Below are 27,990 nucleotides of genomic sequence, written 5' to 3'. Positions count from 1 at the left end.
ATGGATCAGGAGGTACAGTATGGCCGCACTGGGTGCTGTGGTGCATCGCCTCACACACGTCTACAGCCGGGGAGGGGAGAAAAGCTGCTGCCAAAGGAATGAACATGATGAAATCCCACAGGCCTGATCCCTCTCTCCCCTGATGTCTGCAGTTAGGACTCTCAGACCACCCCACGCACCATTGGCTGACATTACTCTGGGGGCCTCTTGACTGCCCCTCGGTGGCAAAAATTTGAATATTATTATTTTTTGTTCATTTGGGAGATATCTGCAGACATTTCATTGTCATAAAAATCTGCGCTCAACCAAAAAGGCGTGCTAAGGGAGAAGCTTGAAGAAATCTAGAAGGAAACCACAGGAATAGAGCCAACATTACTGCAGTCTCCATCACCGCATAGACAGAGGAGGCAAAACTGGGACAAAAACAAAAAAACTGTTTTTACTAGGAAATAACACAAAAAGTTCCTGATTTGTCTCATCCTCATGACGGGAACACGATGAGTCATTCTATGTCCACATAAACCTGCCGGGGTGATCCTTTATACCGGCATCCTATAATCCAGAACGTCTGATAATCCAGCACTCCAGCCATGATTCTGTGGAGACGTTACGTTGGCTTTCCACCAGCTATAAAGACTGGTCAGCTGTTCTCATGTTGCGGGTCCAGGTCAAGAGACCCCCCCCCCCCTCCAAGGAGGCTGTAGGGGTTCCCGCCAGGTTCATGTCACCCCTGCCATTGGTCTGATCTCAGTGCCAGAGCCCCCACTAGCAGTTGGGGCACACCTTTTGGGGGGGTGTCACCGCCTTGCAGGTTTGGGCATCAGGAAGACTTTGACGGGTTTGCTGAAAGGCAGCGTCCCCTCGATGTTGCTCTCGGGGAGGGGCAGGGAGTCCGTGCTCTCCCCCCAGGCGGTCTTGGAGGAGTGGGTGAAGACGTTGCTTCTGTTGGAGCTGTAGGCGAGCAGGAGGCTGACCTCAATCTGGCAGGGCTCTGCAAAAATAAATCATGGGTTACACACCACTATCAACTCTGTATTGTCAGCTGGTTTCCCTCCCCCATGCTTTGCACTGCAGCTTTCCTTGCTCAAGACTGATTTGAGTATGAAAAGTGAAGCAGAAACGTCTCTTACCTCCCCCGTCTCCATCTGATAACTGTGGTCAGTAGGGGGGGGGCAACAAAGAGCACAAGGAGAAGTTACATGTATATGGACTGTTCCCAGGCCCTTGTTCTTACCCGTCCAGGCCGTGTGAGACAGATAGACCTGGGTGATGAGCCGATGTCGTCCTGGGCCGGGGTTCCGGAAATCTGCTGGTTTAGGGTGAATTATCTGGACCTGCCCATCCGGATAGACGACCTGAAAGAGATACAGACGGTGTGTGACTCTCACTATTTGTATGCCATCTCTGGAGTGTTAACAGATGTAGCAGAGCCAAGTCAGTCACTGGACTGTTTCTTTTGTGCATCGGGATAATAAGGAAGGCTAATAAGAGCCCGGCCGTGCTCCACTGATGATCTCAGCTCTGCTACATCTGTATGATGAGAGTTGTAGGTCTTTACTCCATACCTGGACCTTCACAGCGCTCTGCGGATCCTGGACGTGTTCCAATGTAGCGTCAACATCCAGGGCGACTACTAAACCGGAGGTGAAGCGGATCGGGTTGTCAGACTCCGCGGCCGGCTCGATAATGTGTGCTGAGGCTCTGTGAATCTGCAAGTAACAGGGCGACAGTGAGAAAATGCTTATACCCTCAAGCCCCCCCCCCCCCCCCCCCAAATGGCAGGAAGTTTGAAATCCTTTCTGATCATACTTAAGAACACTATACTGTCCTTCCACCATGCTTTACACTGCAGTTTTGCTCAACTAGGGCACAGTTATGATTAGGGACTTCAGTTTAGTGAACCTGTCCTCCATGCTTTACACTACAGCTTTGCTTATTGATAATGGTTTGTATTTATCAATATAATGTATGTGGGAAAGGACTGTACATTGGTGTAAAAAAATATACTGTCCTAAGTCACTGAACAATCAGGGAATACTGGGAGATTTCACACCTGTGGCCTATAAAATAGTGAGCACAGCTCTGGGGTATAATACAGGATGTACCTCAGGATCAGTACAGGATAAGTAATGTATGTACACAGTGACTGCACCAGCAGAATAGTGAGTACAGCTCTGGAGTATAATACAGGATGTACCTCAGGATCAGTACAGGATAAGTAATGTAATGTATGTACACAGTGACTGCACCAGCAGAATAGGGAGTACAGCTCTGGAGTATAATACAGGATGTACCTCAGGATCAGTACAGGATAAGTAATGTAATGTATGTACACAGTGACTGCACCAGCAGAATAGTGAGTGCAGCTCTGGAGTATAATACAGGATGTAACTGAGGATAAGTACAGGATAAGTAATGTAATGTATGTACACAGTGACTCCACCAGCAGAATAGTGAGTGCAGCTCTGGAGTATAATACAGGATGTAACTCAGGATCAGTACAGGATAAGTAATGTAATGTATGTACACAGTGACTGCACCAGCAGAATAGTGAGTGCAGCTCTGGAGTATAATACAGGATGTAACTCATGATCAGTACAGGATAAGTAATGTAATGTATGTACACAGTGACTGCACCAGCAGAATAGTGAGTGCAGCTCTGGAGTATAATACAGGCTGTAACTCAGGATCAGTACAGGATAAGTAATGTAATGTATGTACACAATGACTGCACCAGCAGAATAGTGAGTGCAGCTCTGGAGTATAATACAGGATGTAACTCAGGATCAGTACAGGATAAGTAATGTATGTACACAGTGACTGCACCAGCAGAATAGTGAGTGCAGCTCTGGAGTATAATACAGGATGTAACTCATGATCAGTACAGGATAAGTAATGTAATGTATGTACACAGTGACTGCACCAGCAGAATAGTGAGTGCAGCTCTGGAGTATAATACAGGATGTAACTCAGGATCAGTACAGGATAAGTAATGTAATGTATGTACACAGTGACTGCACCAGCAGAATAGTGAGTGCAGCTCTGGAGTATAATACAGGATGTAACTCAGGATCAGTACAGGATCAGTAATGTAATGTATGTACACAGTGACTGCACCAGCAGAATAGTGAGTGCAGCTCTGGAGTATAATACAGGATGTAACTCCGGATCAGTACAGGATAAGTAATGTATGTACACAGTGACTGCACCAGCAGAATAGTGAGTGCAGCTCTGGGGTATAATACAGGATGTAACTCAGGATAAGTAATGTAATGTACAAAATATCTCAACTTTTTATGTAGTTTATATCTGCATATAAATTATATAATGTGGTTTCCACCTCCACTAATCCAGCATCACACTCGTGTACAATGTGCCAGATTATTGGTAGTGTACCAGACATTCATTATAGGGGCAGAATTTGAAGCTGCAGGGTCTGAGTGAAAAATGTGTATCAGGACCCCCACTTCTATTTATTATAACGGTGTCTTATTATGTGGCAGATGGACTTTTGGACCTCCTCAGGCCCGGGTGCCGCTGCTACTTCTGCACCTTCTATACTACACCCCTGTTCCTACACCATGTAATGTTGTTTAGCTTTGGATCAAATATTATCTGCCTATAGAATTCATCATGGCCGCCGTGGTCACCTGCTCAGGAAGGGTCAGCCGCAGGAAGCTGCTTTGCCGCAGGGAGGTCTGCAGGATCTTCACCATCTCTAGGGGTTTGGAGTTCACCAGTCGAGGCATAAGATCCAGCAGCTTGTCCACAAAACTGTCCTGCATGTGCGGGAGCTCCGAGATGAAGCACCTGTGGAGGAGGATGGAAAGGAGAGAATACAGCCTAAGGCCTCATGCACACGAACGTTGTTTGTTTCCGTGTCCGTTTTTGTTGCGGATAGGATTTGGACCCATTCATTTCAATGGGTCTGCAAAACAATGCGGACAACACACCATGTGCTGTCCGCATCAGTATGTCCGTTCCGTAGCCCCGCAAAAAAAATAGTACATGTCCTATTTTTTTGTAGTTTGTGGACAAAGATAGGCATTATTACAATGGATCCGCAAAAAAACGGATGCCATACGGAACATCATCCGTTTTTTTTGCGGATCCGCAATTTGCAGACCCCAAAACACATACGGTCGTGTGCATGAGGCCTAAAGCTTGTACCCCAGTACTGCTCCTCCGTACGAAGACGATGAACGCACTCACCTCTGGAAAAAATCTACCTCCTGCAGAAACTGCTTGCACATGCTGAAGAGCGGCTCCTCCCTGCAGAACAGAGAAACAGATCTCTTTTTTTTTTCTATTGCAATCAGAAAATTTTGTTTTCAGTATCAATTTCTCACTGTTTTAAGGATCTCGGCTTGCTGTCATTGAATGGAAAGCTTTACTGGATAAATATCTGTCCGGATCATGTTTTGAACGCACAGGCACCTGGCTTGTTAAGCAAGAATCCAATGGACACGAACCATGAAGCGTCCTATTGAATGACAGCAAGCAGAGATACTGAAAACGGTGAGGGACGTATATGAAAAAAAATAAAAATAAGAGTAGTACGTTTAACAAAAACAGTTATTTGCTAAAACAGTGAAATCTCGGTAATAAAGAGGCATGAGGTACAGAATGCCCGATGAGGCGAAGACCGTGAACTGGTGTTTTTGATGTTGACAGAAGAACAGCCTGTGGTTTTCAGCACCATGAGGAAACATCAATAAATGCCCCGTTACATTGGGTTGTTCAGATTTAGAAAAAACATGGTTTTCTTCCAGGAACAGCGCCCCATGGATTGTGTCTGGTATTGCAACTTCCGGGTCCTCCAGACAACAATGTCATTAAAGGGGTTATCCAACCCCTGTAACATAGAAACATAGAATGTGTCGGCAGATAAGAACCATTTGGCCCATCTAGTCTGCCCAATATATCTGAATCCTATGGATAGCCCCCGGCCCTATCTTATATGAAGGATAGCCTTATGCCTATCCCATGCATGCTTAAACTCCTTCACTGTATATGCAGCTATCACTATAATGATCCCTTCTCCCCCCCCCCCCCCCCAATGCTCGGGCCCCTTGTATGGATTATACTTACCTGCTCCCCCGGCACCCACGTCCCTCTGGATGCCTGCATGACCGCCGCTGTATCTCCCTAGCGTCACTCGCGATGCTAGGGAGGCTCGTCCCCGTCACAGCCTGCTATTGGCAGCTCCCCCAGTTGCCGAGTGTTTTGATCAGAGCGATGGGGAGATGCAGCGGTGGTCGTGTAGGGATCCGGAGGGATGCAGGTGCCGGTAAGTATAACATATACGACAGGCCTGGGCATTGGAGGGGAGGGGGTCATTATAGGGGTTGGATAACCCCTTTAGTAGCTGCTCTGTACTCTGGCCATTAGATAAGGATCCCCCCCCCCCCCCCCCACACTATTGTTTTCTTAACCCCTTAATGAACCCGCTCATATTTCTTCGTCTATCTGCATTTTGGCAGCCATAACGAAGAGTCCACCAGGAGACCCCATGACCCGACTGAAGGGGACATCTCTCTCCATTGTTCGGCAATCGATCTTGACTGCAGTAATCAAACGGTTAAACAGCCTAGATCAGAAGTTTTAATCAGACTTGTATAGTAAGCCCCGGCCCTTTGACAAATTAGCTAAAACATGGAGAAATCAAAGGTGTAACGTCTGTGTGGTGCACGCTCTCGTTCTGGAGATAGGTGTGGGTTCCAGAGGTGGATTATCCTACACATATCCTAGCAATAGGCCACCAATGTCTCAGACGAGACAACCCCTTTAAGACTATAGGGCAGGGATGGGCAACCTGAGGCTCTCCAGCTGTTGCAAAACTACAACTCCCAGCATGCCCAGGCTACCTACAGCTATCAGCCTACAGCAGGGCATAGTGGGAGTTGTAGTTTTACAACAGCTGGAGAGCCTCAGGTTGGCCATGCCTGCTATAGGGAGTTCAGTGTCCTGCTGCGGTCACTTACCCTTTGGTGGTGCGGGCAGTTACAAGGAGCTGGAGGGCATTCGCCTGTAACCTCATGTGATGAATGATGGCCACTTGTCGGTTCTCCAGCCCGCTGTACACGAACTCCATCTTGTAGGTTTCTTCCAAGATCTGGAGGAAAAGAAAACCAGGAGCAGGAAAGTCGCAGCCTCCAGGAGCAGCAGATCTGACAGTCTTGGTTGCTAGGGATACACTGCCTAACAACCAGTGGGGTTGTCAGACAGCGAGTCCCTAGCAAACAGTCTCTCTCAGGACTTCAGCCCAGGACAGAATGGACGCTTGGCAGGAAGGGTCAATGGTCATTAGAAGTGGAGGGGGTGCAGCTGTCCTGCCCCATGTGACCCCAGCCATAGGGATCATCCCCACCCGTAAATTATAGCTGTGTGTCCATCTTCAGTATAAGGGCTCATGCACACAGCCTGGCCGAGCCCGTATTGCGGCCCGCAAAGAGTGGGTCCGCAATATACAGGCACCGGCCACGTGCACACCCCCAATTCGGGAGATACGGTGCGGTGTGGAACAGAGGCCGGGATCGGAAGCCCACGGAGCGCTTCTGTGGGTATTCTGTCCGTGCAAAAAAATTTGCAGTGCGCACCATCGGATACCACACGGGCGGAGCCTCTGCATTGCGGACAGGCAAGACCGGCACACGTTTGTGTGCATGATCCCTAATACTCTCCTGCGATCGTCCCATCAGCAGGCATCCCGATTATTTACCTTTTTGACGGCCGTGGCAGCCAGGGAGTTCTGCTTCACGTAGAGGGGCGCCGCAAGACTCCACAACCTCTCATTCAACGCCTGAAACAATTTACAGGACGTAGTCACACATTTCTGCAAAGCACAATCCATTCCTCTATCTGCTGGGCTCCGGATTATCAGATATTCTGGATTACTGGAAGGTCATAGAAAACTAGAGAAGAAGTAACACTGATGCCGGATGATCAGAACATCCGCATTACTGGATGATACTACTATTCTGCTACTGGAAGATGGAGAAGGCTACAGAAGCCTACGAAAACGTGAAAGGCCCTTCAGCACAAAATAAAAATGAGAAATGTGGAAACATGTTTTTGCCATCTGACTTCTAGACTGAGATATGATCACTCGAAGGGACAGGCCCAAAGCCCGAGGCTCCACTACTGAAGTTCCGATGACATTGACCATTTTCTGCCATGGAGATCTTGTATGGATCCATATCACCACCCACATCAATATTCTCACATGTCTGCAGCACAAGTCTCCTCGCGCCAATTTAAGGCGCTCTCTCTTCCCAAGGAGAGATAGTACCTCCCAAATGCTCGTTAGGCTGTAGATATTGTTGGCAGTAGTGCAGCCTCAGGCTTTGTGCCTGTAACTTCAAATGACTATCTCAGCTCCTCCTCCTGACCATCAGAACTAGGGATGGCACCAGAAAGCTGAGCAGCCTCTCCGGGGCAGCACAGAACACCCATGTAGGACTATTCTAGAGCACCATATTTTTCAGCACTGTTAGAATAAGGTCCCTTAATGCCTGTCATAAAAAAATAAAAAAATAAAAATAAAAAAACAACAACATTCTGGTGGTCGTTAAGGGGTTAAATATTGCTCAAAAAGCGCCTACATCCCCTATTACTGGGGTCAGATTACTATACACAGCAGTAAATGGTGGGATGTGATAACATACGGTGAGCCGTCCCATCAATGGCGGCATGGCATCAGGACAAACCTTGATCAGCAGCAAGTGACAGCGCAGGTAGGTTGCCGAGAAATCCGCCATGCCGGCCAGCTCCGACTGCAGCTCCCCAATTCTCTGCAGGTCCCTGGAGGAGAAGAAGAAATGGTATGTGACCCATGCAGGAACGATGCACACATTCCTCCTCCGCAGGATTTCGCCAACCACATTTACCGGATGGTGAAGTCCAGAAGCTCCTGCGTCCCCTGAATGTCCAGATTCTGCAGGTTGTGGACTCTCTCCAGGCTGTTCTGCAGAAACTGCTGGGAAGGGTCCTCGATAGGCGACTGATGCTCCAGATCTGGAATCCAGGACCACTTCACTCTGGGCAGCTATGGCAAAGACAAGGAGAAGAGACATGAGACAGTTGTAGTCTGCATCCGCTGCAAGGTAATCCTGGCACTATGTGCGAACCCTGTGACTGATCATCTGATGTATGATGGCGCTCCGGCTGATCGTAGTAGCCTTCCATGGCAGGGGTGCTCTACTAGGGAAATGGCGGTCCAAACCCTGCAGACCTGCCGCCATACGTGCGCTGGAGGAGGGCAGTGTCTGCTCCAAAGAAGCTATGTGCCAGCGTCCGGGCGCTGTGTACAGGGAGCGGAGAAGTCCTAAGAGCGGTAAGTATATATTTTCCTTTTTGTTTTCTCTAGTATGAGGCCTGTTCTGGGGTTTGAATTAATTTTAGGGGGTCTGCTCCTCTGGGATTTTATTCATTTTATGGATCTGGTCTGGGGTCTTAATTTTAGGACTTTAGGGTCTGATTAATTTTAGGATTCTATTGATAATTGTTGGGGGTCTCAATTGGGGTTTGATTTATTCTTGGGGTCTACTCTGGGATTTGATTTATTTTTTGGGGGTCCGATTGCTTTCAGGATTCTGATTTGTGTCCGATGAACCTTTGGGGGGGGGGGTCTGATCTTAATGAGTTTGGCGGTCTTACCTCTTATTTCAATATAGTAAATAATAAAATATAAAAAAGTTAAATAAAAAAATAAACATTGATGTAAACTTTTTTGCAAAAATTTGAACAAGGCCACATCTTTAATGTTGATGTTCACCTCGGACCTTCACCTAACGGGTGACCCACGTACTTTACTCAAACTAGCTGAGCGGAATAAGTGACAGGAAGTGCAGACCCTGACCCCCATGATCACTACTTTAGGTCACGTATATTTAGAACGGAGACCCTCCAGAGACGTTTATATTCATATCGGCCACTCCTCTTATGGTACTTCCTACTATCTCTTGTGCGGTAGGAGGAACATCTTCATACTAAGTGACTATTTTGGCCTCCTCAGTATCAGAAAAATCTGATAGGTCCTTCTTCCTATGATATTCCATAACCCACCCCCCCGTGCAATCATCTTTCAGGGGTGACTTACCTTCAGAGCCGGGACCAGATGTGAGAGGCTGTCCCGCAGGTAGGCGTAATGGCGGAACGTGTGGCCGGAGAACAAAGCTGGCATGGTGGGGCAGGTCTTTGCTGCGTTGAAGATCAAAACCAAAACCGCAATATCTGACCCAAGCCATTAAGGTCCAGTGATGACACACGCATTAAAAAGGAACACTCCAGATCAAAACAGAGACACTCTGTTATGCCTGGTGCAGGAGGGGCGGGGCATGACTAATGTCTCTGAATCCTTGTGTCATGCTCCGCCCCCTGCACTAGGCTTTACATAATGTATCAGTTTTACTATTCTATGATGCAAAGAAAAGTGCTTCAGCTTTCTAACAAGTTGATTGTCAATTCTTTGCCATTTTCAAGATCTCTGCTCGCTGTCAGTAAACGGAAACATTCTCATTTACGTTGATATGCTACAAAATCCATCCTGATACTGTCTAGCCGACGCAAGGACAGCGAACATTGTGGAAGTCAGTAATGAACACAGTGAGTTTTTAGCCTCTGAAAAGTGTTTCCATTCACTAAAAGCAAGCACAGGTCATGCAAACTTAAAGGAATTCATAAACAAAGTATATTTTGGACTTCAATATTACTCCAGACCAGCAAGAACAAATTTGCTATCTGGTATCCATGTACAATATATCCCTTTAAGGACCAGTGCACCTATAGGAAAAATGTACTGGGACTGCTGGTGCGATCTTGGTGTACAGGACGATTGAGATAATGTACTGGGACTGCTGGTGCGATCCTGGTGTACAGGACGGATGAGATAATGTACTGGGACTGCTGGTGCGATCCTGGTGTACAGGACGGATGAGATAATGTACTGGGACTGCTGGTGCGATCCTGGTGTACAGGACGGATGAGATAATGTACTGGGACTGCTGGTGCGATCCTGGTGTACAGGACGGATGAGATAATGTACTGGGACTGCTGGTGCGATCCTGGTGTACAGGACGGATGAGATAATGTACTGGGACTGCTGGTGCGATCCTGGTGTACAGGACGGATGAGATAATGTACTGGGACTGCTGGTGCGATCCTGGTGTACAGGACGGATGAGATAATGTACTGGGACTGCTGGTGCGATCCTGGTGTACAGGACGGATGAGATAATGTACTGGGACTGCTGGTGCGATCCTGGTGTACAGGACGGATGATATAATGTACTGGGACTGCTGGTGCGATCCTGGTGTACAGGACGGATGAGATAATGTACTGGGACTGCTGGTGCGATCCTGGTGTACAGGACGGATGAGATAATGTACTGGGACTGCTGGTGCGATCCTGGTGTACAGGACGGATGAGATAATGTACAGGGACTGCTGGTGCGATCCTGGTGTACAGGACGTATGAGATAATGTACTGGGACTGCTGGTGCGATCCTGGTGCACAGGACGGATGATATAATGTACTGGGACTGCTGGTGCGATCCTGGTGTACAGGACGGATGAGATAATGTACTGGGACTGCTGGTGCGATTCTGGTGTACAGGACAGATGAGATGGATACATGCTGGATCGTCCATATCAGGTTCTGGAGTATCGAAGAAGGGGTGCGTGCTCAGGAGTTCCGGTACCAGGGACAGGACCAGGGTGGGATGTCTGCTGCCCAGGAACTTCAAACACCTGCAGAATGAGGTCAATAGGAAATATAAGGGTACGGCCACACGGGAGGATTTTCACAGCAGAATTTCCACTGTGGATTTGTTGCAACAGATCAGCAGCAAAGTTTGCAAGTATTACATGCGGATTTATCATGGGTTTTGCATGTAATTCACCGCAGGATTTCACCCGATGCCCTGAAAAGGGTGAAAATTGCGGTGGAAATCCACCATATCAATTGACATGCTGCAAATTTAAAATCTGCAGTGCAGGTCAATTTCTGCTGCAGATTTTCTTCCCGCAGCTTGTGGGCGAGATCCGTTCAAATCTCATCTGCAGTGCTGGATCTGCAACACAAGGCTTGCAACCACGCACAAAAAAAACAAAAAAAAAAAACTCACACAGAACCAACATGGCATCAAATTGTAAGGATAATGCCTAATCCTTGTGCAATAAAAAATTCAGCAACTTTCTAATTTACTTTGTGCTTTACCATTTTCAATATCTGTGCTTGTAGTCAGTGAATTGGAACACTTGTTTACACGAGGAGGCTGAAAACCTGCATAGACCGAATACTTCTCACAACTGGTGTTTGCTACCATTGTATCCGGTCTAGACAATCCTCTGTGAGCTAAAGAGCCTGGACTCCAGACTGATACACTGTAGCAAACCCCCAGGATAGGAGAGAAATGTGCTGCTGCTGTGAGAAGTATTAGGCCAGGACAGGCGTTTAGCCTCTTAAAGGGGTATTCTGGGTATATAATGTTATTCCCTTTCTATAGGATAATAGGGGATATCTATTAGATCGGTGGGGGTCCCAGCGATCATGAGAACAGGGGCCTCGTATCCCGTGAATCCCCCCAAAATGAATGGCGCAGGCTGGTCCTTTAATTTCTATTGGAGTTCCCAAGATAGCCTAACCGGCAGCTCCATTCATTTCAGGGGGTCTCCAACAGGGTACAGGGGTCCCTTCTCGTGAACTTAAGTTCTCATTCATTTAAACTGGTAAAGTGGGGGTCCAGCCTAAAGCATGACTAATGCTAGATAGGCAAGGGTCCGACCACGGTTTCCGCCAGTGTCACAGACTCTGGATGTAGCGATAGGCCGGATGCTTGACTGCTGCTCCATTCAAACTCCTAGCCTCGCATTTAGGGCAAAAGGGGAGACCTCCATTTGGGCAAATGGTGGGGGCCCAGCAGTCAGACCCCCACAATCTACGATTTAACAGTGATTACTATTCTTTCTATGACTGTCTTATAACCCAGCAATGATTAGGCACCACTGATATTATCACATCTGCTTTTTAGTTACACCTCATGGGGGCAAGAACAGTAAAGCGAAGTACAGCAGCAGTCCTGCAATCTGCACACAGGCCATGTAATCAATGAACCTGAAGGCCGAGGAAGGGGCCACAGTCTCCTCAGACGGGGTTGTTGGGAGTTGGACCGCCACCGATTTGATATTGACGATCCCTCCCCAGTACAGGCCATCAATATTTTGCTCACGGAATAAATGTAAGACTTTCTGCTGGCGAAGTAACCACCTGTTCTGCCCGAGCTATGCTCGGCACTAGTGGAAGGGGGGGGACCTGCTTTGTCTGGTGATATCTCCTGATTGGTAGCCGCTAGAATCATGGGTCTGGTCTTGTTTGACAGCTTTCCAGGCTTTCATACAAGACCAAAATGACAGCATTAGCCCAAGATAAACGAGATAAATCAAGTCGGGAATAATCGATGCATCCCGATTTCTAACAGTGATATCTTCCCATGTAGTAAAGATAATGGTGTGATTCTGGTATTGTTTGAAAGTTCAGAATGCCAGCTTTCAAACAATACAAACCAGAGATATGAGCAGGTAAAGCAGCCGCCCCCTCCCCTTCAGTCTGGAGGAGGGAGCATTTGGGAAGCTGATAGCCTTCAGGTTAAAATAGTAAAAATATATGTGGCATCATCATCATTGTAGGGACCCACATAATAAAGTTATGTCATTTCTACCACACAGTGAACGCCGTAAATAAATTCTACAAAATAAATGTTAAATTTGCTGGGTTTTTAATCTTTTCCCCTAAAAATAAAAGAATAAAAGTTATTTACTACACTATATATAGCCCAAAATGGTTCCTAAAAAATAAAATAAAATTCAACTAATCCCGCAAAATAAAAAAAGAATTTAGAAGAAAAAATTATGACTGCAGGAACGCAAAGGGGGAAAATATTATTGGTCAGTAAGGCTAAAATTAATTATGTCACTAAGGAGGTTAAAAACGCAATAGTGTTCCCCGAGTTGTGCGGCAACAAAATTTACTGCAGATACACAATTAAATAAAAAATAAAAAAAATTTAAAAAATGACATTTTTGGGAGGGTTTTTCCAATTTTAATGTGACTGTTAGGAGGTTAAAGGAACGTTGTTATTTGTAAGTAACAATAAGATGAGAGACATAAGACTTGTGATAGTTACTTCCAGATGGACTCCCGGTCTGTGGGGTACTTGGAGAGGTTCTTCAGAAGTTCCACCAGGGCCAGTTGGATACATTCCTTTGTGGAGACGTTTGTACAGCAGAGCAGTTCATGTAAAGCCTCTCGGATGTCCCGGGAAGAGTCCTAAAGAAGACACAAGCAGAGAAATATAGTCACAAGGGAGGCAGAAGGACGCTGGGACCCATCGGGGAGTCCAGATAAGGCCGGACAACTTGCCCCGATCCAATCAGAGTTTACATTACTAAAAGTAATCACTGAAAGTCTGCCCGGGGTGGAGGGTGCAAGGGAGACCATTCTCCTCCTCGGGCCAGAAGAGATTTCGATAAGGCTCTAGTTGGGGAGGATGCAGCAATATGAAAGATCCACCAGTCAGTAACTGGGTGAAATGGTGCCCTCTAGTGCCTGTCCTGGGGACAGCTTTCCTTTAACCACTGTGCGCAGTGTGCCCTCTTTCACTTTGGGGACCCCGTTCTGGAGACAGAAGTGGGTCCCGGAGGCGGGACCCGCAACTATCTGACTATGATGGCATATCCTAGCAATATGCCTTTAATGTCTGTGATGGCCCAACCCTTTTAAGGCATTCCATGACAAAGGGGTTAATATGACTGCATCATGCTAAATGTAATTCCAGACGTGGCAAATGTGAGCCCTTTAAATTAGGGGCTAAGTCATACATAGATCTCTAATCCCTCCTCCTCCTGCTGAATTGCATAAAGGGGTCTTCCCATCTTACACACTTGTGGCCCCATCTCATTGTATTATAGGGGCCATGCGCAATAACAGGTGTCCAACTTTAAATGGGTCCCTAAGGGTGCATTCACACGACCGAATGCATTCTGTGGTCCGCAAAAAATACAGATGCGGTCTGTGTCGTATCAGTTTTTTTGCGGACCCATTGTAACAATGCCTATTCTTGTCCGCAAAACGGACAAAAATAGGAAATGTTCTATATTTTTTGCGGAGATGCGGAATGGACAGACGGATGCAGACAGCACATGGTGTGGTGTCCACATTTTTAATGCGGACCCATTAAAATGAATGGGCCCACACCCTATCCAAAAAATAATAAATTTGCATAAATACAGTCGTGTGAATGAAGCCTAAATGTGAGAACCTTTCAGATGGAAATAAACAACCCCCGTTTAACAGAAACCAGCCGCCATGATGACTCTGTATACTTCACCTCCAGCACAGCCAGAATGGTGTCCAGCTGGTCCTCCCGCAGGGTTATGTTGTCGGAGATCTTGCGCATGGTGTGTATAGACTGCAGCCGCACCTCTTCTATCTCATCATTGAACATGTCCACCAGGAAATCTAAGCACTTCTCTGCAAATGGGCGAGAGGAGCGAGCCAAGAGGCACAGGGACTCCACCGCAGCGATCCTCACCTCTGCAGGAACAAGTAGTCAGCCGAGGCACAGTGCAGATGTAACACCCCCCCCCACACCCGATCCATCAGCAGCCTCATCACACGTAAAAGGTAAAGATCTGCAACTTTCTAATAGGGTTGTCACGATACCAAAATTTGTATTAGATTTCGATACCATAAAAAAGTATTGCGATACTTGATACCACATGAAAAAAAATATATAAAAAAAAAAAAAAAAAAAAAGTGTGCATTCCGCATTTTATGGAACGTCCGGCCCATAATCGAACAGTCCTATCTTATTTTTTGGGGGGACAAGGTGACTAAAAAAATGGCGAATCATGCAGTTTTTTTTTTTTCCTGTTACGGCGTTCACCGCTAGAGATGAGCGAATTTCCGCTTATGAAATTCGTTCACATTTCGTTTAGTGGTAAAAGATAAATTGCGTTATGGATTCCGTTACCACGGACCATAACGCAATTCTATGACGGAATGCATGACGGAATGCATAACGGAATGCCTTTAGAGGCATTCCGTTATTCATTCCGTCATAATAGAAGTCTATGGGCTGCAAAACGGATCCGTCCCGTTTCCGTTACGCAGGAGAGGACTCAGGATCAGGAGAGGACTCCTCTAAAGGCATTCTGTTATGCATCCCATCGTAGCATTGCGTTATGGTCCGTGGTAACGGAATCCATAACGTAATTCACCCTTTACCACCAAACGAAGCGTGAACAAATTTCAAAATATGAAATTCGCTCATCTCTAGTCACCGCATAGGAGATTTTTTTTTTATATTTTAATAGTTTCAACTTTTCGGACGTGGCGATATATATATATATATATATATATATATATATATATATGTAAAATTGGGAAAGGGGTGATTTATTCTTAATATTTTGGTGTTTTTTTTTAACTTTTTATTTAATAACTATTAGCCCCCTTAGGGGCTAGAATCTGGGTTCTTTTAATCCCTTGTCCTATTCACCCTGATAGATCTCTATTAAGGTGACTAGGACCTCACACTCTCGCTGCTGCCCTGTGCATAGTGCACACAGCAGCAGGGAGGTTACCATGGCAGCCAGGGCTTCAGTAGCATCCTGGCTGCCATGGTAGCCGATTGGAGCCCCACGATTTCACTGCTGGGCACCGATCAGAAGCTGCCATTGCACCACCAATGAAGAGGGGGGGGGGGGACTGATTTAATACTGGGGGGGCACACTGCGCCATCAATGTTTTTAATACCGGGGGAGGCGAGCGGTGCCACCAATGAAGATAACTAACGTTTAATACAAATACAGGAGGTGGGTGCCGGCGGCAGAATCACATAGCCGGCACCCGACCTCTATGACAGGGCAATGACTGTGATCAGCGACAGTTAACCCCTCAGGTGCGGCACCTGAGGGGTTAACTGCCGCTGATCGCAGCTCCCCGTCATAGAGGTCGGGTGCCGGCAATGCGATTCTGCCGCCGACACCCACCTCCTGTATTTGTATTAAACGTTAGTTATCTTGATTGGTGGCGCAGTGGCCACAGTCCCTCCCCTCATTGGCGCCGTCAGCAGCACAGTGGGGAGGGAGAGACTGCTTCCTTCTCCCCTGTGCTGCTGAGGGAACATCTCAGCATGCTCCATGTTTTCTGATACTAGGCTGCGCAGTAGTGCAGCCTAGTATCGATAAAAGGCAAATCCCGGTATCGAATCGATGGCGGTACAAAAGTATTGATTGGGCATTGATAATTCGATACCCAGTGCAACCCTACTTTCTAATATACTTTGGGGGAGATTTATCAAAATTGGTGTAAAGGAAGAGTGGCTTAGTTGCCCATAGCAACCAATTAGATCCCACCTTTCATTTTTCACAGTTCCTTCGAAAATTGAGAGAAGGATTCTGACTGGTTGCTATGGGCAACTAAGACTGTTTTCCTCTCCCCCGTTGTTGTGTTTAAATTCTTCAACATTTTGAAGATTTCTCCTTGCTGTCAGTGAACAGAAAGATTCCTGTTTACACCAGAGGCAGAAATCCTGTACAGACCTAAGGGTATGTTCATGAGACGGATTTGGACCGCTGCGGTTCCTGCCGTGGTCTTTCATTTTAAATGCCGCGGTCCCGTTCTCAGTTTAGCTCCACTAAATAGAGCTAAATCGCGAGCAGGCTCCTGCGGCAGCTTTTCAGAGGTGGTCGCGGTCTGGAAAACTACATGTGAAAAATCCCTGGCCTCCCTTTGAAAACAATGGGAGGAGGCTTCGGAGCAGAATTGTCGCGGTTTTCGCCACCAAACCCGCACTGAAACCCATGCCAAAAATCTGTTGTGTGAGCAAACCCTAGGAAATTTCACTGCTGAGGGTTTGTTACAGCTGTATCCAGTATGGTTCCCCCTCTGTTCATTCTCTGCCCAGATGCAGTAGATGGCAGCTGCTTCACAAGGCAGGACAGGAGTCAGGGGTCCCCGTTCTTGACATATTTGAGGGTCCCTTGTAGTCCTTGATCAGCCTATCTGTAGTGCTGTCAGAAACCTCGGTCGGTTTGAGGATACCCCCGCAACCCCTGCCCCCCGATGAATGTGCCCCTAGTGGCCAGAACTATGAATGCACAACATGACGCATTTTGTATTCCTCCGTCCACCTACCATACATCTCATCCTCCAGACCATGAACAAAAGCTCCGCAAGCCCCGGACTCGATCAGGTTCACAGCTTCAGTATCCAGTTCCTCCCGGGGGGCGTCATCTCCCCACTTTCTGCCGCTGGAGAACTCCCCGGAGCTGTACAGCTCTTTTGCACGTTCATGGGCGGTTCTTTTCCTCTATGCGACAAGGAAGAAAGGCAGAATAATAAATCGGGTCACATACAGCTTCACAGAGAATATTGAGAAAGTTGCTGACTGGCATCTCTCGCCCTCCCCCAATACAATATGGAACTACTGCATTAAAAAAATCTTAATTAGGATTCAAAAATATCCACCATACACTTACCCTCAAGTCAGACATGAGCTTCTTATCCAAGGTCTGCTCCAAAAAGTGGTGACTGACTTGCTGCATGGATCCCTAAAATACAATATTAGCAATCAGCTCCAATCCAATGAGATTGTATGCCAAGTCTTAAAGGGGCAGTCCACTGGCTGCAAAACCAGACACAACCAATAGACAAGGTGCACTGTTTCTGTAAGATGGCAGACATATTTGTTTAGTCATTCCCTTGAAGGTGTCTCAGCAAATCTGTGTTCAACGCTGTTCCAGCAGGAGGCGCCGATCCTGGACTGACAGCATGACATGAAGAAAAACGTCTTCAACCCTTTCCAGTCCTGAGCAGTGAAGGCCAGTTCGCATGCGAACACATGCGGGCTGCCATCTTTTTTCACAAGTCCGGCGAGGCGCAGGTAAGCCTTTACCTGTGAGCGAGCCGGTCTGAAAACAAGTGCGGTCAGCGGCAGCAGGCAGTTCCGAGAACAGCCACCGGGGGCCTTCATCGGGCTGTTCTCGGAACTGCCTGCTTCTGCTGACCGCATTTGTTCTCAGACCGGCTCGCGGCACAGGCAAGGGCTTACCTGTGCCTCGCCGAACTTGTGAAAAAAGATGGCAGCCCGCATGTGTTCGCGGGCGAACAATGCGAACTGGCCATCACTTTATCCTGAGTAACTACTTAAAGGAGTGGTCACTGCGACAACTTACCAGCAGTTTGCAAGCCTGAACTCTAACCATCCAAGATCCATCGCTGACCATGTGGCAGACCTTCCCAAAGGCTTCATCCACCAGGCGGATCTCCTCGTTGGAGGATGGGATAGGGACGATGCTGAAAATGAAAATGGGAAGAATGTGCACAATGCCCCCTACTGGAGGAACGATTCTCTGCAGCCGCTATAGGAATGCATTGATTCCTTACCTCTCTGGATACAGCTGACTTAGGACCCACACCAGCTCTACGGCCGCGCTGCGCACTTGCTCGTAATCGTCCGTCAGCAGCTTACAGGCCTGCACGTGGGAGAAGAAAGCAGATATCCTGATCTCATCGCACACATGACACAGACACAAGATCCAGATTGGGACAGCGGTGCAGGAAGGTAATACTACTAGTAATTTGTGTTATATACCGTTATACATTTATTTACTAGGCGTGGTATATAGGTTATATAGTTAGATGTGGTGTGGGGTACCATACCTGACTGTACATGACTTGCTGCAGCTTCAGGCCTCTTTCGTGCAGCTGCAACTAAAAAACAAAAAGAAAAAAACACAAGACGTGAGTAGGAGGTCATTACAGATCCACAGCCCTGAAGGGTAAATCCTCCTTCACTCCAGTACCACTGAGACTATGGAGCGATATGTGTCGTGTGACAAAGATCATAACGTCACACTGCATCCAATGAGTGCGATGGACGATCACAATGCAAGTAATGGGAAACTGAGACTTTTTGGTGATTTAGCTGCGATTAAGGCAGAGGCTATACAGCGATATGTGGCACAACCAAAAACATTTGTGCAACTTGTCTGCAACTTGCTGGTATGAGACTATGCGGATAAAGTATAGGGCCTATTAGAAGTTATGGATGAAATACTAGCAGTCTGCAGTAAGGGTACAGAGGGGAGGTAACCAGTTGGGGGCGTGTACCTGCACAGACTCACTCCATCCAATCAGTGCTGCCATTTTCAGTCTGTGCAGGTACACGCCCCCAACTGGTTACCTCCCCTCTGTACCCTTACTGCAGACTGCTAGCAATTCATTCATAACTTCTAGTAGAAATAATAAAGGAACCGCAGAACAGAGAGCCATAAGATGCTCCAGAATTGTCATTACATGGGGGAATGCATGAAGCTATTAAACCAGGCACATAAGGAGAGGTGATAGGTCCTCTTTAATGCTTCAGCAGACAAGACATTGTGGACATTTGTATGCTTCCATCTTTGTGGGAACAGTTTGGGGAACGCCTTTTTCTTTTACAGCATGACCGTGTCCCACTGCACAAAGCTAGCTCCGTAAAAGGCATGGTTGGGGGGAGTCCTGATCTCAACCCCATCCAACACCATGAACTAGAATGGAGATATGAGCCAGGCCCTCTCCTCCAACATCAGTGTCTGAGCTGGATGAAGGGGCAAAAATTCCCACAGACACCCTCTACAATCTTGTAGAAAGCCTTCCCAAAGGGAGCAAAACGGGGACCACTCCATGTGAATGCCTACAGATGCAGAATGCGAGGTGGAACGTGCAGATGTCCATACGGTGTATTTTCAAGCTGTGATTTTGCTATAACACATGGCGATGTGAAAATTGCAATGTCACACTAATCATAGACCGCAATGCGGGTCGTGTGCGACTTTTTTTTTTTTTTTTTTTTTAGATTTAGCTGCGTTTTTGCAGCCAAACCACAGCTCATGAACTATTATGCAGTAGCAAGTTGCAGACAAGTTGTGCGTCGTTCTTTCCGTCACAGGACACATCGCCGTGTGGCCCCAGGACTATGGTCAAGGGTGACTAAAAGACTGATATTAGTGGTGGTAGAACGGTTACCATGGCCTTTATGGCAGCAGTCCTGACGCGGGGGTCCTGATCATTGAAGTAATCACCGATAATCTTCTGCACGTCTTTGGCGACCGCCCCGTCCGTCTCTTTGGAAGGGGTTTTATCGACAGCTCCGAGGCAGCCTAGAAGCTGCAGACACTTGTTCCTGACGCCGTGAGATGTGTCCGAGAGATACTGAGAGCAAAGGAGGCAGTTATTCAATAAATTAATTCGGCCTCGTGCACGTGGCCACATTATGGCTCTTTACAATCTGCGCAGAGCTGGAATGAGGCACGCACAGACTTGTTTCATAGTCATATTACTTCACATGGAGGAGTCATGGGGCACATTTATCAAAATCGCCTTTTTTTGGCGTAAATAAAAAAAAAAAAAAAGGGGGTAGGGTGGGGAGAAATTGGCAACGCTTGAGGCTTTTCTTTTTTGGTTTAAAGGGGTTTTCCGGGATTTTAATATTGATGACCTATCCTCAGGATCAGCTGGTGCGAGCGCAGCCTTCCCTTTCATTGTTTACCTGCTCGTGGTCAACATTGCAGCGGTGAGGTGTAACCAGAAGCCGTCTCAATCACTTCAATGGGACGGCTCCTTCCTATTTTATACCATACAGCCGTCTCATAGAATTGAATAGGACGCCATACTTGTAATTACATTGCTCATTGCTGCGATGTTGACCGCGAGCAGGCAAACAATGAAGGGAAGGCTACGCTCGCACGGAGCACAGCTTTCTCTTCAACCAGATGATCGCAGGGGGTGCCAGGTGTTGGACACCCATCAATTTTTATATTGATGACCTGTCCTTAGGATAGGTCATCAATATTAAAATCCTGGAAAACCCCTTTAATTCTGACATCTAGTGGCTGTTTTCTTTTAAGACAGGTTCACATTTACTAAGACTTGTCTCATTGGTTTGCGCAAGAAAAAACTGCTAAAGTGATAAAAAAAAAATAAAAAAAAAGTCAGATCTATATGACGAGAAAAAGAAGCTTGGGTAGGAGTAGACTAGGCACCTAATTCATGTGCAAAAAAAGGCACATAAATAGGTCAGGCAAAAGTTGCAAGAGTTTAAAAATTTCTGAATTAGACAGACGCACAATCAGATGGTAAATGAGACGTAAAAAAATAAGAGAGAGTCTGAAACAAGCTTTTTACTCATGAAAACAGGCGTAGACACTACAGAGAATGTGCCTCCATGTGCTGCCCTACAGCCACCTGCACAAGGCTCTACATTGTAAATCGGACTAATCCCCCGCTCTAGTATCAATGCGGAGTCTCGTTACCTTGTACGCCACGTCCACCAGTCTTGCCCGGACGGCTGCAGTGTCCACGAGCTTGATCCCAATCTCTAACAAAGTGTCCAGCAGCTGAGCCAGAACCTGATGGGACTCTGAAAGAAGAAGGCAGAAAGCCATGAAACTCAAATAATCACCATTATCCGAGGCAATGCACAGCAAGATAGCAGCTTCTGCAGAGGACACTAAACTGTGTAAAGTAATTAACACCGAAGAGGACAATATACACACACACACACACACACACACACACACTACAGAGGACAGTATATACACACACACACACACACACACACACTACAGAGGACAGTATACACACACACACTACAGAGGACAGTATACACACACACACTACAGAGGACAGTATACACACACACACACACACACACACTACAGAGGACAGTACACACACACACACACTACAGAGGACAGTACACACACACACACACTACAGAGGACAGTACACACACACACTACAGAGGACAGTACACACACACACTACAGAGGACAGTACACACACACACACACACACACACACACACACTACAGAGGACAGTACACACACACACACTACAGAGGACAGTACACACACACTACAGAGGACAGTACACACACACACTACAGAGGACAGTACACACACACACACACTACAGAGGACAGTACACACACACACTACAGAGGACAGTATATACACACACACACACTACAGAGGACAGTATACACACACACACTACAGAGGACAGTATACACACACACACACACACTACAGAGGACAGTATACACACACACACACTACAGAGGACAGTATATACACACACACACACACTACAGAGGACAGTATATACACACACACACACTACAGAGGACAGTACACACACACACTACAGAGGACAGTATACACACACACACACACACACACTACAGAGGACAGTATACACACACACACACTACAGAGGACAGTATATACACACACACACACTACAGAGGACAGTATATACACACACACACACACTACAGAGGACAGTATATACACACACACACTACAGAGGACAGTATATACACACACACACTACAGAGGACAGTATATACACACACACACTACAGAGGACAGTATATACACACACACACTACAGAGGACAGTATATACACACACACACTACAGAGGACAGTATATACACACACACACACACACACACACACTACAGAGGACAGTACACACACACACACACACACTACAGAGGACAGTACACACACACTACAGAGGACAGTACACACACACACTACAGAGGACAGTATATACACACACACTACAGAGGACAGTATATACACACACACACTACAGAGGACAGTATATACACACACACTACAGAGGACAGTATATACACACACACTACAGAGGACAGTATATACACACACACTACAGAGGACAGTATATACACACACACACTACAGAGGACAGTATATACACACACACTACAGAGGACAGTATATACACACACACACTACAGAGGACAGTATATACACACACACTACAGAGGACAGTATACACACACACACACACACTACAGAGGACAGTATACACACACACACACTACAGAGGACAGTATACACACACACACACACACTACAGAGGACAGTATACACACACACTACAGAGGACAGTATACACACACACTACAGAGGACAGTATACACACACACACACTACAGAGGACAGTATACACACACACACACACTACAGAGGACAGTATACACACACACACACACACTACAGAGGACAGTATACACACACACACACACACTACAGAGGACAGTATACACACACACTACAGAGGACAGTATACACACACACACACACTACAGAGGACAGTATACACACACACACACACACTACAGAGGACAGTATACACACACACACACACTACAGAGGACAGTATACACACACACACACACACTACAGAGGACAGTATACACACACACACACACACTACAGAGGACAGTATACACACACACACACTACAGAGGACAGTATACACACACACACACACACTACAGAGGACAGTATACACACACACTACAGAGGACAGTATACACACACACACACACACACTACAGAGGACAGTATACACACACACACACACTACAGAGGACAGTATACTGTATATATACTACAGAGGACAGTATACATACACTACAGAGGACAGTATACATACACTACAGAGGACAGTATACTGTATATACACTACAGAGGATAGTATACTGTATATATACTACAGCGGACAGTATACTGTATATATACACTACAGAGGACAATATACTGTATATATACTACAGAGGACAGTATACTGTATATATACTACAGAGGACAGTATACTGTATATATACTACAGAGGATAGTATACTGTATATATACTACAGAGGACAGTATACTGTATATATACTACAGAGGACAGTATACTGTATATATACTACAGAGGACATTATACTGTATATATACTACAGAGGACAGTGTACTGTATATATACTACAGAGGACAGTATACTGTATATATACTACAGAGGACAGTATACTGTATATATACTACAGCGGACAGTATACTGTATATATACTACAGAGGACATTATACTGTATATATACTGAGGAGGACAGTATACTGTATATATACTACAGAGGACAGTATACTGTTACAGAGGGATCTGGATAGATTTGAGGCTTGGGCAGATAAGTGGCAGATGAGGTTTAACACTGACAAATTTAAGGTTATGCACATGGGAAGGAATAATGCAAGTCACCCGTACATACTAAATGGTAAAACACTCGGTAACACTGACATGGAAAAGGATCTAGGAATTTTAGTGAACAGTAAACTAAGCTGCAAAAACCAGTGTCAGGCAGCTGCTGCCAAGGCCAATAAGATAATGGGTTGCATCAGAAGGGGCATAGATGCCGGTGATGAGAACATAGTCCTACCACTTTACACATCACTAGTCAGACCACACATGGAGTACTGTGTACAGTTCTGGGCTCCTGTGAACAAGGCAGACATAGCAGAGCTGGAGAAGGTTCAGGGGAGGGCAACTAAAGTAATAACTGGAATGGGGGAACTACAGTACCCTGAAAGATTATCAACATTAGGGTTATTCACTTTAGAAAAAAAAGACGACTGAGGGGAGATCTAATTACTATGTATAAATATATCAGGGGTCAGTACAGAGATCTATCCCATCAGCTATTTATCCCCAGGACTGTGACTGTGACGAGGGGACATCCTCTGCGTCTGGAGGAAAGAAGGTTTGTACACAAACATAGAAGAGGATTCTTTACGGTAAGAGCAGTGAGACTATGGAACTCTCTGCCTGAGGAGGTGGTGATGGTGAGTACAATAAAGGAATTCAAGAGGGGCCTGGATGTATTTCTGGAGCGTAATAATATTACAGGCTATAGCTACTAGAGAGGGGTCGTTGATCCAGGGAGTTATTCTGATGCCTGATTGGAGTCAGGAAGGAATTTTTTCCCCCTTAAGTGATCAACTTGCAGGATAACAGGCCGAACTGAATGGACAGAGAGCTTTTTTCGGCCTTATATACTATGTTACTAATGTAGCCAGCCAACAGACAGTATAACAGACTGAGGACTGGGTGTCTCACAAATACTCATTAACCCCTTCATGACCAGGCCTAAAATGGAAATATTTTTTCGTTTCTGCATTACAGCCGCTGAAACTTTTTTATTTTTTCACTCACGTGGCGGTCTGAGACCTTGTATTATGCGGAAAAAAATGTTCAGAGATACATATCAATTATAGCGCAATTTATATAATTTTTATTTTTTTTGCTTTGCTGCGGAAATATAGAAAAAAAAGCAAATTTTTTTACACCATTCACATTTGAGACTAAATAACCTGGTAATTAAATTCTTCAGGTTATTACAGTGACGTGAATACCTAATATAAGTCACCCGGCGATGCTAGGGAGGCTCGCCCCCGTCACCGCCGCCTGCCATTGGTTGAACCCCCTGTATGTTTTCATCCGTATGTTTTCATCCGTGCATGGGGAAAAGCAGTAGCGGCCGTGCGGGGACCATGAGCGGCGCAGGGAGTGGGGAGCCAGGTAAGTATATTCAATGTGGGGGCCCCGGCATATGGGATGGGGGGGGTGGGGGGGTATTTTTTTGTCTCTGATAACCCTTTTAATGTGTGCACAACAAAATGTATTTTAAATTAAATAATGGTGATATTTTTTTTTGGGGGGGGGGGGGGGGGGGGCTTGTGTTTTATTTTTTATTTATTAACATTTTTTAACCCTGTAACGGACCGTTTCAGCAGACAAGGGGTTAAAATCCGTTTAGGCGATATGCCCCTTTCTGAGAGACAGGCACAGCTACTGCAGGATACACCAACCTCCCGAACTGGATACAAAATAGCACTCCAAACTGGAACCTCACGAATAGCTGCTAGCAGACGAACAGGGATCTTACACTTCTGGCAATCAGTCTCTAACAGCATACAGCGGATCCCCCCAATAACGAGACAAGGCTCCGTGTTGAGGGTCAAGCAGTGGTCTGACTGTACTTCACGTACAGCCTCTTTTATTCATAAACCACAAACATAGTACTGCCCACAGGGTTTGAAATACAACCAATCAGTAATTTACAACACATACAATGTAACTACAGCAACCAATCGTTCACGCCCCCAAAGGACCAGAATGAAGACTGTGACATAGGACAACATATCCCCACAATGCATTATGGTCTCCTCCTCTCTGTCCCGGAGACAACCTGAGGAGCAATCCAATTATCTCTGAGGACAAAGGGAGATCGCCAATACACAGGTGAGGACAACAGGACAGACATCACCCTTTAAACACACAATGGGACAATGGCACAATAGAATCACACCCGCATATTCCTCCCAAGCTGACAAGTTACACTTATTATAAATTGTTACAACTTTGTGAGTTTACATTGTACATACATATAACTTACATCAATTTAAACAGTATAACTTGGGGACAAACCTATCCAAAATTCACTTGAATCGGTTCAGGGGTTTAAAAGTTAGTATATGGCCCATAATCCAGGGGCAAGAGGCCAGCAGCCAGTCCTCTCCAAAACCCAGTGGCGAGGTTGGTTTCGCCACAAACCCCTATGGTAATACTGTTTTATACCTTTATTTCATACTCCTGTATGCGAATACATTATAATCTGTGTCACTATGACACAGCCTGCAGTTAGGGCACACTAGTGTTGACCTATCAGCAGGCTGACAGTGCAGACAGCCCCGGGGGTCCTTCATAGGCCCCAAAGGCTGACTTAGTATCGCTCTCCTGGCCATGGTCGGGTCAATAGGAATCCTGGTGACCCAATCACAGAGGTAGTGCCCTATGGATTGCGGCATGATCAAAGGGTTAACAGCAGGGGTTGGAGCTCCGTTCAATCCCAGCTGTTAAGCAGGAGCCAGCGCTTAAAACAAAGGCTGTTGGTAACAGCAGGGTCTCAGCGCCTGAGCGCCCCAGAAGCCATTTAACACCCCCCCATCTGCAGACTGTGTACCTGTACCGCCCGCTGTCAAAAGACTGCAGGCTGTCACAGCTCACTTGTATTCCTTTGTACTGAAAAGGGGGCTCAATTCTTCTGATACAAAGTTCCAAATCCACCACTTCCCTTCATAGAATTGAATAATAAAACACAAGCTACCTGCAGCTACCACCAGAGGGAGCTCATGGCATAGAGAATTATCATAGTCATTGGTCCACGGACACTTGGAGCTATATAAATCCCAATGTAGTGAGCTCCCCCTAGGGCCCCTTATGGGACAGCGGATAACGCAATTTAAAAGGGGCATCTGACGTCAGACAAGCCCTTCAAGGGGTATTTCACAGGTCCAATCCCAACCAGAAGGAACCCTCAGCACATCAGCATCTCCCATAGATTCCTATGGGGACACTGGCCATCTTCCCCCAAATTAGTTTTGATGAATGTCACATTAGTCTTTTACTCAGAGGGGGCACTTACTTTCATTCTGGAGCGTACCAATCACATCATCCACTATAGAGTCCGGACAGAACCCCGACGTCTTACACAACAAGCCCAACAGAGACGCGATCTTCAGTCTTACAGATGTCTCATTTTCCTGAAATAAAAATAAAAATGCAATTTATACAAGTTCTGTCAAGTTTTTGCATATTCGGTCCCCCCCCCCTCCCCAATTACAGCCGTCTCCGAGAAAGCTAGATGACAACTGACAGCCGACTGTTGGATGTATCTGGGGGGCTCTACCTTGTAGTAATGCTCCAGCAGGATGCGGACCACGCCTTCCACGCTCTCTGCCTCCACGGGTTTGCGTGCAAATTGCAGGAGATACTGCAGGGCGTCCGCAGGCGACGTCGCCTTGCACAGGTCGATGTGGAGGGCGGCGGACTTGCTGGGTTTCGTCAGGCGGAGTTTCTTGGCGGAGAGATCTTCAATTGGCTGCAGCTGTGAGGAAGGAGAAGCATAAAAAGCACGCCAGTTACTACAACAGCACATCATCAATTCCTCACCGATTTCTACTTGCTGTATGTGAATGGAAACATCTCATCCTGAGGTTGAAAACCCAGATTATGTCAAAAGAAGGCAAT

General features: G+C 46.3%; 1 protein-coding gene across 2 annotated transcripts in view; it reads right to left on the bottom strand.

The window, feature by feature from the left end:
* Positions 1 to 480: 480 nt before the first annotated feature.
* INTS4 (integrator complex subunit 4) overlaps positions 481 to 27,990 on the bottom strand; it is a 30,639-nt gene continuing 3,129 nt past the window's right edge. The window contains exons 2-23 of one of the 2 annotated variants that reach the window (XM_040426410.1): positions 27,650 to 27,847; positions 27,386 to 27,503; positions 21,360 to 21,466; positions 20,074 to 20,259; positions 18,727 to 18,777; positions 18,451 to 18,539; positions 18,240 to 18,360; positions 17,544 to 17,615; positions 17,200 to 17,374; positions 14,387 to 14,592; positions 13,184 to 13,326; positions 10,633 to 10,748; positions 9,101 to 9,234; positions 7,890 to 8,047; positions 7,710 to 7,803; positions 6,722 to 6,802; positions 5,985 to 6,115; positions 4,213 to 4,272; positions 3,651 to 3,810; positions 1,566 to 1,709; positions 1,235 to 1,355; positions 481 to 991 (exon numbers count right to left, since the gene is read on the bottom strand). In XM_040426410.1, the coding sequence (XP_040282344.1) occupies positions 798 to 991; positions 1,235 to 1,355; positions 1,566 to 1,709; positions 3,651 to 3,810; positions 4,213 to 4,272; positions 5,985 to 6,115; positions 6,722 to 6,802; positions 7,710 to 7,803; positions 7,890 to 8,047; positions 9,101 to 9,234; positions 10,633 to 10,748; positions 13,184 to 13,326; positions 14,387 to 14,592; positions 17,200 to 17,374; positions 17,544 to 17,615; positions 18,240 to 18,360; positions 18,451 to 18,539; positions 18,727 to 18,777; positions 20,074 to 20,259; positions 21,360 to 21,466; positions 27,386 to 27,503; positions 27,650 to 27,847 (2,859 nt within the window). In that variant the 3' untranslated portion in view covers positions 481 to 797. The remainder of the gene's footprint in view (positions 992 to 1,234; positions 1,356 to 1,565; positions 1,710 to 3,650; positions 3,811 to 4,212; positions 4,273 to 5,984; positions 6,116 to 6,721; positions 6,803 to 7,709; positions 7,804 to 7,889; positions 8,048 to 9,100; positions 9,235 to 10,632; positions 10,749 to 13,183; positions 13,327 to 14,386; positions 14,593 to 17,199; positions 17,375 to 17,543; positions 17,616 to 18,239; positions 18,361 to 18,450; positions 18,540 to 18,726; positions 18,778 to 20,073; positions 20,260 to 21,359; positions 21,467 to 27,385; positions 27,504 to 27,649; positions 27,848 to 27,990) is intronic. The other variant, XM_040426411.1, reaches the window with a different exon arrangement.

This window comes from Bufo bufo, chromosome 3, assembly GCF_905171765.1.
Source record: "Bufo bufo chromosome 3, aBufBuf1.1, whole genome shotgun sequence".
NCBI classification, from domain to species: domain Eukaryota; kingdom Metazoa; phylum Chordata; class Amphibia; order Anura; family Bufonidae; genus Bufo; species Bufo bufo.
This window is presented reverse-complemented; position numbering and strand designations above follow the sequence as displayed.